This window comes from Medicago sativa, chromosome 3 (assembly GCF_051527215.1).
Source record: "Medicago sativa cultivar Bolivia chromosome 3, Bolivia_mono, whole genome shotgun sequence".
NCBI lineage: Eukaryota > Viridiplantae > Streptophyta > Magnoliopsida > Fabales > Fabaceae > Medicago > Medicago sativa.
The window spans coordinates 77,873,705-77,887,193 of record NC_140751.1 but is presented as its reverse complement, the minus strand read 5'-3'; the positions used below and the strand labels follow the sequence as shown (position 1 = coordinate 77,887,193).

Sequence of the window (13,489 nt, the reverse complement as noted above, 5' to 3'; positions counted from 1 at the left end):
AATTCGATTCTAGAATGGAACAATTTTTTGTCAAATTACACTTATCTCATAACCAAACTCTAGATTATGAGAGTCCCTTCCCCTGATAATCGGAGGGTTCACAAAAAAAACTCACTTCATTTTTGCTAAAAAGAGTTTTTTTAGCTTTTAGCTAAACTATTTCCACTTAATGTTAGTTCTCAAGATTGACTATGAGAAATATTTGATGGGAAAAAAATCACTTAATATTTAACCATTATACGATTGATATTAATAAATTTTCATGAGAATGTGAATTAATTTCTAGAATAGAATAGAATAGAGACTAACAGTACATAGAAATAAAAAGTTATCATAATGATCAAGTGTACACATGTCTTTAAAATCTTGGAAACATCTATTTCTAAAATTATTAATGACACTCCGTCGTTACTCTTTTAGCAATCATTTTTATGTAATTTTAAGAGAAATTCATCAAGTTTATGGGAGCTGAAAGCACAAAAAAGGACAAAATTAAATTTAGGATTTCCAGGTAATCCAAATTCGGGAACCGATTTCCAACCACAAGATGCCCTTTTACATTCGACATTTTTCGGCCACCGAATTTGCACATTCGGCGTCGATTTCTTCAGGAGCGAGCAAGCTCGGGCACCGATTTTTACATCTCGGGGGCTAATTTTCACAGGTCTATATAATGAAAAGTCTGTTTTCTAAATAGGGGTTCATGAATTTTTAGACCTAACACATATTTTGGAGCTGAAACTTTACAGATCTGGTGGGCAACCATCAAAACTCATAGTTAATCATCCTATACTTGTACGAATCCTTGTTTTTATGTTAGTTATCTTGTACTTTGGCTATGAGTAACTAATCTCTGTGGTTGAGATCTAAATGAATCTAATGTAACCATATGAAAACCTAATTTTGTATGAACTCCCTTGAATATCAATGAAAGTATAGTTTAATTCATATTACTTTGTGTTTGCTTACGTTTATTATTGACTATTAGCACTAGTTTATGAATATGCAAATTGATCTTAGAGATTGAATGACCATTAACCCTGACTTTTGACTTTGATCTAGATAATAAGTTTAACCTAAGTAATCAAGCTAGAGATAGATCATTATTAAGTTATGACTAATGGATTAACGTTCTGTTAAGCCTCCAATAGTCCCGAATTCACTTAAGAGATTAAGGGGTTATCACTTGCGGAGAGAATTCTAGGTCAAGAGATTGAGTAGAATTATCATGTTAGTTCGTCGTTAGATTAGATTGAAATTGCTTGAATTGGGAGTGCAAATTACCGTAGAGGAATATTAGAGGATTCGAAGGTCTAAACCATATTTTTTCTCATAAATTCCTAAAACCAACTTTAATTGTTTTTATTCTGGTCGTGTTACAAAAATCAACTCAACTGCCTATGACACCTTTGAATTTAATACATCCTTTTAATAATGAAATTGCTAAATAGAAGTTAACAACTGTCCTCGTGGATACGAATTTTTATTACTTCGATTGAATTTGGTACACTTGCTAAATATCTATTATCTTCATGTAAATTTTGTATGAGCACTTGATTCTTATAGTGTTCCAACTATCCATCCATCACTGTTGTTCTCCTCTGGTAATACCATCATATATGTCTTTTTGCTATTCACAGAGGTAGTGTCTTTCTCCTTTTGCATTGATGGAATCGACAATTACATTCTAATATCAAAATAACCAGATGTTATTATACAAGTTTCATCCAATGACACACAAAAGCGATTGACATATACAATAAAGAGGGAGAATAAATGTGATGTTATTATTCAAGTTCCGTCCAAAAGCTATAAATTTACAATTTGTCAGGTTGTCGTACTTGTGAGTGTCTTACCAACAATCATTTTCCTCTAATAAAAGTCACATTGATTATGCGAATTGAGTGTCACGTAAATCAATGATGTCTCTTCATAGTGAATTCGGAGAAAAATTGGAAGGGACAAGTATTGCCAAATCACAAGGGGAGATAAATTGATGGATCAAAATCGCTCGAAAAAAATAAGGTGCAAAAATTACACAACTGTGATACTTAAGAGGCCGAAAGTACACTCAAATTAATCTTCAATGTAAAATGTCTTCAACTGAAATATTTTAAATTAACTTCAGTGACAATTATCTTGAGTTTTTTTTTTTAAATGTTTATTTGAATAGTTATAAACTTATAACAAACAAATTATAGAATTTGCATGTAACAATATTGAGATAAGGTTCGCTATCTCTTTGTTCTTCTGACCGACCCCCAAGCAGGGCAAAGCTATACCACCACCGCCACTGTATAAGTTTGGCTTCTATTGACAAACATATAATAGTGCTTTGAAAATTGATATTTGAATAAAAATGGACTCTTATTCTCCTCAAACCCAACAAAAGCCTCATGCTGTATTTGTACCATTTCCAGCACAAGGTCATGTGAACCCTTTCATGCAACTAGCCAAACTCCTACGTTGCAACGGTTTTCACATAACCTTTGTAAACACTGAATTCAACCACAAACGTTTGGTAAAATCTCTTGGAGCTGACTTTGTCAAGGGTCTACCTGATTTTCAGTTTGAGACCATACCTGATGGTTTACCAGAATCAGATAAAGATGCAACACAAGATGTTCCAACGTTGTGTGATGCAAGTAGAAAAAACTTTTACACTCCTTTGAAAGAGCTTGTGAAAAAGCTCAACACTTCTTCACCACATATTCCAGTTACTTGCATAGTTGCTGATGGTTTTTTGGGCTTTGCTGGAAGAGTAGCAAAAGATTTAGGCATTCAAGAGCTAGTGTTTTGGACTGCTTCTGCTTGTGGCTTTTTGGGATATTTACAATACGGCGAGCTTGTTGAGAGGAGAATTATTCCCTTCAAAGGTAAGTTAAACTAGTAGTATCTCCTTCTGATTGTTTTCTGCATATATATGAAGCACGGACACATCTATGACTAGACTTGTTGCGTTGTCCGCAACTTGTATGACACTCCTTTGACACATCTCATATATATATTTGCAAGAGTCAAAGATGTGTTTAGAAGTATAATCCAATGATTACATCATTTTTAGCTTTTAGATGTATAAATAAATGCCAAATATTATTGTATCTTGTTTTAAAACTTTTTTAAATGCACATGTATATATTTTGATAAATAATTTAATATATATGCAGTGGTGTCAATTGTTTTGTACATTAGCAGTGTCGACTTGTTCGTGTCAGTGTCATCTTAGGTGTCTCTGTCGGAGTCTATGCTTTTTACATAGTTTCATCTTCAAAATAAATTTTTATGCAACAAATCTGAAATTAAAATACATAGGAGAAGAGTTCAAATTTTCACTCCTCATACAATACAAAAGACAAGTTCTAATGAAGTTCATTATTACATTTTCCCTTATGTGATATATTTTGAAATTCTTTCGGAATCCGACATTGCTCGGGTTCTAGGCTTGTTGGATGTATAAATGTTTTAAAGATTGACTAATTCAAACAAGATGTCATCCATTCAAATTTATATTGTGAAACTTTATTCCCTTTAACCTACTTTAATCAAATTCGTAGATGAAACTTTTATTGATGATGGCACCTTGGATACAAGTCTAGATTGGATCTCAGGAATGAAAGATATCAGACTAAAAGATCTTCCAAGCTTCATGAGAATCGCAGATCTAAGTGATGTTTTGTTTGATTTTGTGGTCTCCGAGACACAAAATTGTTTGAGATCATCGACAATAATCATTAACACGTTCGAAGAATTGGAAGGTGAAACCCTTGATACCCTTAGGGCCAACAACCCAAACATATATAGCATTGGCCCGGTTCAAATGCTTGGTAGACATTTTCCTGAGAAAGAAAATGGTTTTACAGCAAGTGGTTCAAGTTTTTGGAAAAATGACCCAGAATGTATAAAATGGTTGAGTAAATGGGAACCTTGCTCAGTACTATATATTAATTATGGAAGTATAACTGTTATGACAAATCATCATCTGAAAGAATTTGCATGGGGAATAGCAAATAGTAAATTACCTTTTGTATGGATAGTGAGACCAGATGTAGCAATGGGTGAAGAGACTTCAACATTGCCACAAGATTTTTTAGATGAGGTCAAGGATAGAGGATACATAACTAGTTGGTGCTTTCAAGATCAAGTGCTTGCTCATCCATCAGTTGGGGGATTCTTGACTCATTGTGGTTGGAATTCTACAATTGAATCCATTTCTTCAGGTGTTCCTACTATTTGTTGGCCTTTCTTTGCTGAGCAACAAACAAATTGTAGGTATTTATGCAAGTCTTGGAAAATAGGGATGGAAATTAACCATGATGTTAAAAGGGATGATATCACAGAAATTGTGATGGAAATGATGGAAGGAGACAAGGGAAAAGAAATGAGACAAAAGTGCTTGGAGTGGAAGGATGAAGCTAGAAAAGCTACTAATTTGAGGGGATCATCATACAATAATTTTCAGAAGTTAATTAAAGAGGTTCTTCATCATAAAGCTATTTGAGTCGCAAATACAAGTCTAGTATGGTCTATATATTTTTTGCTGAGATGCAACATTTCTGTTCTATTACTTTTAGCTAAACTGTTTCCACTTAATATTTATGCTTTCATTATTGTTAGTTCTTAAGATTGACCATAAGCAATATTTTCTGGGACAAAGAATTCACTTAATTAATCATTATACGATTGATATGAATAAATCTTCTGGAGAATGTGATACTAGTAATTTCTAGAATAGAATAGAATAGACTAACAGTACATAGAAATAGTCATCATAATGATCAAGTGTAAAAATGTCTTGAAAATCTTGGAAACATCTATTTCTAAATTTATCTTCCAAACACCTATAAATAGGCAACATATGAATGTATTTTGTATGAGCACTTGATTCATATATGTTTTTTAGCTATCCAGAGAGGTAGTGTCTTTCTCTTTTTGCATCAATGGAGTCGACAATTACAATCGAATATCAAGATAACCAGATGTTGATTGTGAATTTGAATCCACAAAGGTGACAAAATAACTAAATGTTAATATATGCATGAATTGATATATCAAATTTTATTGGCAGAAAATGTCTTTTTAAGATCAACCCATTCATCTTCAACTTTCTTCTTATTGGATAAGGCCACTTTGTAAGAAGTTTCAGACTCCCTCAAATTCTTTAAGACAGTCTTACATTCAGGAAGCCAATGTTGTGCAACCTGTGTCTTAAGGTTTCTATTTATCACTTCAAAATGCTCCAACTCCCTCTTCACCTTGTCTCTAAGCTTAACAAGACCACTTAACTTTTGCTCTAACTCAACAATCTCAGAATTGATCTTTTCAAATTGTATTTTACCTCGAGATATTTCAGAAATAATTTGGGATTCTCTGGCTTTGGAACTTTCAAATTTCTTTGATATAAGTGACCTTGATTGAAGCAGTTGGTCATAATCTTGAATAGTATTTTGAGCACTCACAAATCTGACATCAACCCCTTCAATGAAAGTTCTTAACTTACAAATAGCATGATGAAGCTTAATAGGGATTTGGTTTTCAAATTGGCCAAGTTGTTCCAAAATTTTGTGGAACTTTTTCTTCACTTCCTTGTCTGAAGAGAGAATTTCAAGTGGTGTCTCCAAAAGGGTTTCTAAATTTTCAAGAATAGCTGCAACATTTGGATCTTGGAGCACTGAAACAATTGTTGAGTCAGCGCACATAGGAGACAACTTATAACTATCATGTAACAAACTTTCTAGTTCGGAAATTGGATCCCAAGAGTCTGATTCAAGGTGCGGACTATCGATCTTCACATGACTAACAACTCTGTCCAACATCACTTGCTCATTGTTGGTCAAGTCTTCTTCTTCTGACACCACTTCAATAGTCTGGTTTGAGTCCTTGTTGGAAGCTATTACAGTGTCAAACTGAGACAAAAAGATTCAATAAAGACCAAGGAAATTTTATTACATATCCTATAATTAGAGGGAGGGGTTTATATTTTTGATATAAAATTTCAATCAAGTGGTCTATTTGGCAAAATAAGTATATAATAGAGTTATATGCAAAGTTGTAAGAATACGAGAGAAAAAATACTTATGCAATTTACATGAAAATGAGGAATGGTGGTGCAGATGAGTCGCTTACTTGACTCTTAGGTGTTGAACTTGTATTTGTATAGCAAGCCTTTAATTTTTTGACAGAACTTTCATAGCATTCCTCTTCCTCGAAACTTTGTGGGTTTCTCGTGCAACCATTTGTATTTGTGGCTGTTGGAACTGGCAAACAAAAATATAAGATTAATAAAGTAATTTTTTGTCTTGATTAGCCTTTTGATTGCTCTAGAAAAAATAAACTCAATTAGTAATAGAGTATCGATAGAGCAAAGATTTCAATACATACCTACAAAGATGTGAGACGAAGATGTTTTATTGGAGTCCAGTTTTTCATCTTTAATGCAAGTTGCAATTGTAACTTGATGCAATTTCTTAGTCTGGTCCTCTTCATTTATATGATAAGATCCAATTTCTGTGACTTGCAACTCATTCTTCTCATCATAATTATTGGATTCTTCTAAGTGATAAAGTGGTAACACCCCACAACCTATTATCCTCTCTGTTGACCATTCTCCCTCCTCGTTTTCAAGTGAAAATTGAAAGGACATGTTGTAAGGATTATCCCATCCTCCACGTTTTTGTATTTGGCCATGCAAAGAGATGTGTGAAGCAGCACCTCTAATGTCAAGATACCAAAGAAACACATGATCCCTAACCAAATGTAAATTACCCAAAGAGGTAGCTCTTCCCCCTATGTCTTTGGAATTTTGGTCAATATTGCATTGAACACCTCTGTACTTGTCATTTGATTTAGAAAGAACCAGGCAAAACACAAAACCGTATAAACCAGATTCTGGAAGATTCCCAACTGTTACTGCAGAAGTTGAACACCGATGATAATTTTCTTCAGAACGAAAACTAAATCGCTTAGGAACTTGAGATCCAGGGAAGAACACAGACTGAGGATATGGTTGAGGTTTCGATCTATGTTCAAAGGGTATGTCCAATGTAGTAAGGTCAGTAACAAGAGAAATGCAGTTAATAGCACTAAACAATCGCAGTGACGGTGGAAGCTCAGACACAGACACGGACACGAGTTTCTTGCAGTTGTCTAACCTTATTTCTTTGAGGTTGTTAAGATTTTTTATGTTTGGTGACAAACTCTCAACATTGCTTCCACTTAGCCTTAAGCGTTGCAATGATGATAATAAACCAATGCTATCAGGGAGTGCCTCTAAGTTGCAACAATTTTCTAAATCCAATATGGTTAAAGTTGATTGGCATGCTTTGAGGTGGAAATAGAGATTTGATGCATTAAGTTGTTTGCACCCAGAAAGGACCAGAGTATTAACAGAACTAACTGCCATATAGTTTTTAATATTGTCTCCAAAACCCACAAGATTGTCACAATTGTGTAAATCAATCATCTTCAGTTTCGGGCAGGACCAAATTGATGCCGGAAGTTGTTGAATAGATGTACCTATTAAATGTAAAATATTAGCTATTAGCTATATCGGATAACACACACACACACACGGTGGTTTACAACTTAAGTTGTCCAAATATCTTTTCTCTAATGTATTTCTTCGTGTAATCATAATTCTCACATTATTTAATATACTTTTCTCTGATCAATGACTTCTATCAAGAATTGTTACAATATGTACCATCTAACCACAGTTTGTCGAGATTGTGCGACGAGACTGAAAATGTTTTCAGAGATGAGCAATTGCTGAGTTGGATGCTTCGGAGATATTTTAAATGATTTTCAGTTTGAAGACTTTCAATCTTTGCACAACCTTCCAGTTCGAGGTCTAGAAGCTTGTCGAGTGACAGAATGGAAGGATGGATTTCACGCAAATTTCTACATTGAGAAAGTGATAATCCTTCCAAATTCTTAGCCATAGACAAATCTGGTACCTCAATCAGCTCTTTGGAGAATCTAAGATCAATTTCCTTCAAATTCACAAGATTCTGAAAAGAAAAAAAAAACATAAATGTGGAATTAGCAACGGAAAACTAGCATGAATAATAAAAAAAATTACACTCACCTCCCTTGAAAGTTTGTTTAAATGACACACACACCCCTTCTAGTTTTTAAATAGACACCAACCTCCCTTGTTTAATTTTCTAATTGACACTAACTACCCTGGCTTGTTAACGCCGTTTCTTTGCTGTTAACATAGGAAATTAAGAGGAACGCATTCTATTCATTTGAAACCCTAACCAAAATTTTTATAATGTTTCATGATTTTTGTTTTTTGCAAACACATTCTCTATTACGATCCCAGTTGAACTGATGTAAAAAGAGTCTTCATTGATTACCTGAACTCCTTCCCAAAGCTTTTGAAGGTTGCTGTAAGGCATAGAAAGCTCTACAAGCAATTTGGCATCAAATTTTGATGGCAAAGACTTCAGACAGCATCTATGCCATTCAATGTACCTCAATTTGTCAGACAATGATTCCAGACCGTTGGGAAGATAAATTCTTGCCCCGTTGCACGTCCCATAATGGAATTTAAGATATCTCATCTCAGACATTTTTGCAAAGGAATTAGAGCTCAAATGTAGATCCTCAATTTTAGACACATCTAAAGTTATTCCTTCTACCGCTACAGTTCCCTGACAAATAAAAATTCATTAATAAATGTTCATGCATGTATGAATTCATTTTCTAAAAATACTAGTAATTACTAACCTTATTATATTTCAGTACATCATACACGTCGTTGGGATCCCACAATCGACTTCTGCTTCCAGGGTCTTTGGGAGATTCTTGATGAACAATATTCCAGCCCATTTCTTGTATCAAATCGTGCATTTGTATCGTACCCTTGTTACAAATGGTTACAAGAGACTTTTCTACAAGGTCATCTATTCCAATGCCCGGGAAGAAATTACAAGCTTTCAATAAACTTGTCACGCGATCTTTAGATTCTCCTTTAACGAAACATGCTATGTCTAGAAATATGTTTTGTTCATCACTATCTAAGTCATCATAACTCAATTTTAACACATTCTGAATTTTCATTTCTGGAATCTTCTGAAGTTTTTCCAATTCATTTTTCCATGCTTCTTCACTTCTTGAACGAAGACGTGCACCCAAAACTTTTAAAGCCAAAGGATTGCCTTTGCAATATGCAATTACACTTTCTGAGAGCTCTTCATATCCACTTTTAGGATGCTTTTCTTTGAATACAGTCAAACAGAAAAGCTGAAGAGAGTTTTGCTTATTCAATTCCTTGACCTCATATATTTCATCAACATTGCTAATTATATGCTTATCTCTAGTCGTTACAATCACTCTACTTCCTGGTCCCAAACATTCATAATCACTGATTAGATCATCTAACTGCTCTGAGTTAGCCACATTATCCAAAACAATAAGAACTTTTTTACGTCTAAGCCTATTGTTGACATAACGGTATTCAACTTTGGGTACATTAACATGTAGATTCTCTTCCTCTAACAGCTCTGAAAAAAGCTTGTTGCGCAAGAAATCTATACTATTCTTTTCTGTTTGTTCCCTTACATTTGCCAAAAAGCAATGACCTTCAAATTGAGAAAATAGTTTGGCATGTAAAGCAATTGCTAGGGTGGTCTTCCCTATGCCACCCATGCCCCATATCCCAATCACTCTAACTTCTTTTGATCCCATTTCTAATAATGATTTAACACCTTCATAGTTTTCCTCAATTCCCACAACTCCCTTCAATTCAATGGGTTGTACGAGATTCAGTCGTTGCAAAATGTCTTTAACAATGTCTTTGATGAATTGAGATTCAGACCTGACATGGAAATGGTCACAAGTATAATTAAATGAATATCAATTTGATCCAAAAAAGAGAAAAGAGAAACAAAATGCTATGTACAATATAATAATACAAATATATTTTTTTAAATAGAAAATGTTAGTATGTTAATTGTTATGTTAGCTTTTTTCACTTGCCAAGATTCTTGAACCATGGCCTCCAACTCTCTCCATCCCACTTGAATAGTTGTTATTTTAGAAAGAAGAAAAGAAATGCCTCTAAATAAGTTTCATATAAATGTTTTCATTTTAAATGTAATATTAATTATTTCATTATAACTATATGATAAATGAATATTATGTGCATCGCTTTTAATTAATATTGTGCTCCATCTTGATATATGACGATGAATGATAGGTATTTTTTAGATAAATAAAATGACAATGATTAATAATTAATACTAGTAAATAAGAACAAATGATGTAAATTTTAATTTTTTTGTCTAGTAGTCTAAAGACTAATTCTACATTTTAAGATGAATAAATAGGATGTTCAGAGTACAAACACCGACCCCTATATATATATATATATATATATATATATATATATATATATATAACAATGCATTGTTCATGTCAACTAATCTATACTCAAACGACTTTTGTTAACATGTATGCATTGACCATGAGGGACATTTAAACATCACAAGTATCGTATGATTGTTTTATCATTTTATATATCATATTGAAAAGGTCATTGTTGAAATGGACGTAAGTGTATGAAATCAGAAAAGCATCGTTTACTTGACATTCAAACTTGCATTTTTTTAACAGCAAAAGAAGTAATTTATTGAAATAAATACAAGTGGTTGTAAATTTCCATAATCAAAGTACAAATAGTACTCCTCTTCATTAAAAAATTTTATGAAACATGTTTAAAACTCAACCAACAAATCACCTTAATAAACAAAAATTCACTTTTTAGATTCATTTAATAAATGATATATGTGGTCTTTGTTAGACTATATACATCATTTATTGAATGAACCTAAAAAATAAATTTTTACTTATAATTGTGACTGGAGGGTGTATAACCAAATGGTAATATACCATTCATAATAAAGACAGAGGACCCAAATTTCTATCCAAAAACTAACTCCAAGATAAAATTAAATAAATAAAAAATTGAGCATTGCTATTCAGTACAGAACGCATTTGCACGATAGTAGAGAGCAACTTACCATATAAGGGTATTGCGGTAATATAAGAAATAGATTATGGATAGTTAAAAGAGTGTAATTCTTGCCTTTCATATGTTAGCTTTTCGTAATAAACAACATTCTCCAAAAAAAATTATTGTCTCAATCATGTCCGCCACCTTTATGGTTTTACCGCTAAATATTCTGTCATTCCTCTCCTTCTAAATATCCCATATGATCGATGCCAAGCCAACAACACACCCTTCTCTCCTTATCCTTTCCGAGCACATGAGGCGAAAATTTCTAACAAAGCAAAAATGTTCTCCGGAGGCACAATTACTACCCCTAACCATTTTAATATTCCTTACCATATTGCACTAGCAAAACCGCACCTAGGGAACAAATGATCCTCGGATTCTAACACCTCCATCATCCCACCACCAATCTGAGTCCCTAGCATCACCGATCACCCGCCTCTTGAAAATGTTTTTTCTAGTTGGTAGGCGGTTTAATAGCAATTGTCAAGAGAAAACTAACACTTGATGGAGCATAACTTCCCCACACATTAGCTATAACTTTTACTTTTTGACTCATCATATAGGAAGGGAAGACACTATTGCAAAGATAAATGTGGAATGTGCTTACCGAAAAATTTGCTTGAGGATCACCTTGACAACTCCAAACATCTTCACATGAAGCTATTTGCACCGATAGAATCAAATCCATAAACCTCTTACGAAGTTCTTCCTCCCAAACAAACCAAAAAGTCTCCTCCATTCAATCTTCCAACACAATTGGTCGTCCTCCCAATCCTCTATTCCAGAGACTAAACAATATTCCTTTGCTCTAATATTCCCAAAAGGCGGGGAAACGAATGAAGAAGAGTCATTTCACCACACCAATGATCCTTCCAACAGCGTGTCTACTCCCGTTGCCAAATTTCTTTTTTAACGCCTCCAAAAACCAATTCCCTCATGACCTGAGGTGCTCCCTAATTCACAAACATCCCTCCACCACAAAGACTCTAGTCTACTAGAGCATGATAAATCCGGATTAGAGGCTACTCTAATGAAATATTTTGCCTTCACCGCCTTTTTCCATTGGGACTCCCCTTCCTCTAAAAGCCGCCACCTCTACCTCAATAAAAGTGGCATATTAAAGAGTCTTAAATATCCTTCACTCCCAAACAACCATATTTCTTCGGCCTATAAATATCGTCCCGTTACACCCAACTAATTTTGTCACTCACCCCCCACACACAAAAAAAAAAAAAAATTATTTGCAGCCTATAGACGCCAAAACGGTACCAACAAAGTGTTAAGGTAATAAGTTGTTAATGAGTTTCTTCACGGACGAATTATTCGGAATAATCCCAATTTTAATTTTGATCACCTCATTAACAAATATACAACAAGGGTTTAGAAAGAAAAAAAAAAACAAATATACAATAAGGTTTTAGAAAGAAGAAAAAAACAAATATACAAGAAGTTAACTTCAGAGATTAAAGAAAGGTGCAATTGGAAAAAAAATAATATGGAAATTAACCCTTTGGCTGCATGAGAAACAAGATTGAATGAATATAAATATAAATTCTATATATACCTATAAGTTTGAAAGTCCCAGCCAGCCAAATTGGCAGCTTCTGTGAGAGCACTTCTCCAATTGAACACCCTGCTTTGACTACTGTTGCTCATGATGAGATCTAACTCATGTTTTGCAAACCATTTCTCGTATGTTCCTCTCTGATTTCTCACATGTGATGGATCTATTTTATAGAACACAGGTATCACAATTTGTCCCCGATCTTTCTTACATTCCATGATCTTCACAATTTCATCCAAACACCACTTGGATGAAGCATAATTTTCTGAAAATATGACAACAGAAACATGTGACTCTTCAATGGCTGTGATGAGTGATGGCCCTATCCCCTCTCCTTTTTCAAGCCTGTAGTCTATATATGTTTCAACTTTCTTTTGGTTCAGTGCTTCCCAAAGATGGCTTGTGATGTTGTCGCGAGTATCTTCGCCTCGAAAGCTAAGAAAAACATCATATTTTTTAGGAGACAGCATCAGAGAAGTAGAAGAAGCAGCAACGTTGATCATTGTGTTTTTTTTTTTTTTTTGTTAACTTTACTTTCTTTCTTTTTTTTGGACAGATTTGTTAACTTGTTTGCTTACACTTAAGGAAAAATAAGTATTCTGCTCTAACAGATCAGACGTGTAAAGCAGGGGCGGAAACACATTCAATGCTATAGGGGATTGACCTATCCAAAATTTAAAAGTCTTTCTCATTTATTTCTTTGTCGCTAACAATTTTTACAATAATGACAATAGGGCTGGGCATCGGTTCGGGTCGGTCCGGGTTAGGGTCCAAACCCCAAATCCGAGTAAACCCACGGGTTGTCTCTCAAGACCCTAACACAACTATATTTCTTTTCGGGTTTTTCGGGTTCGGTTCGTCGGGTTCGTCGGGTTCAACGGTTCGGTTTAACGGGTTGCCACTTT

The 13,489-nt window shown here is 34.1% G+C and overlaps 2 protein-coding genes across 3 annotated transcripts; one reads left to right on the top strand and one right to left on the bottom strand.

The window, feature by feature from the left end:
• The first annotated feature begins 2,190 nt into the window (after window positions 1-2,190).
• On the top strand, window positions 2,191-4,618 carry LOC146940471 (linamarin synthase 1-like). Its single transcript, XM_085754168.1, has 2 exons — window positions 2,191-2,876; window positions 3,555-4,618. Exons 1-2 carry the CDS (start codon window positions 2,360-2,362, stop codon window positions 4,496-4,498), a joined length of 1,461 nt encoding a protein of 486 aa, XP_085610294.1. The 5' UTR covers window positions 2,191-2,359; the 3' UTR covers window positions 4,499-4,618.
• Window positions 4,619-4,713: 95 nt separating this feature from the next.
• On the bottom strand, window positions 4,714-13,185 carry LOC146940470 (disease resistance protein RML1B-like). Of its 2 annotated transcripts, none has more exons than XM_085754167.1 (7): window positions 11,628-13,185; window positions 8,731-9,820; window positions 8,358-8,654; window positions 7,700-8,006; window positions 6,379-7,512; window positions 6,124-6,254; window positions 4,714-5,903 (listed from the first exon to the last, which is right to left on the bottom strand). In XM_085754167.1, the coding sequence occupies exons 1-7, from the start codon at window positions 11,666-11,668 to the stop codon at window positions 5,049-5,051; spliced, it is 3,855 nt and encodes a 1,284-aa protein (XP_085610293.1). In that variant the 5' UTR covers window positions 11,669-13,185; the 3' UTR covers window positions 4,714-5,048. The 2 variants fall into 2 exon arrangements, with proteins under 2 accessions (XP_085610293.1, XP_085610292.1); XM_085754166.1 differs by having other exon boundaries at window positions 12,585-13,185.
• Window positions 13,186-13,489: the final 304 nt, after the last annotated feature.

Excerpts from the sequence above, each read along its gene's own strand:
- LOC146940471 (XM_085754168.1), top strand. The coding sequence starts at position 2,360 with ATGGACTCTTATTCTCCTCAAACCCAACAAAAGCCTCATGCTGTATTT. Across the intron at positions 2,877-3,554 it reads GAGAATTATTCCCTTCAAAG|ATGAAACTTTTATTGATGAT; the intron begins GTAAGTTAAACT and ends TCAAATTCGTAG.
- LOC146940470 (XM_085754166.1), bottom strand. The coding sequence starts at position 13,087 with ATGATCAACGTTGCTGCTTCTTCTACTTCTCTGATGCTGTCTCCTAAA. Across the intron at positions 8,655-8,730 it reads ATGTACTGAAATATAATAAG|GGAACTGTAGCGGTAGAAGG; the intron begins GTTAGTAATTAC and ends TTTATTTGTCAG. Across the intron at positions 7,513-7,699 it reads CGACAAACTGTGGTTAGATG|GTACATCTATTCAACAACTT; the intron begins GTACATATTGTA and ends TACATTTAATAG.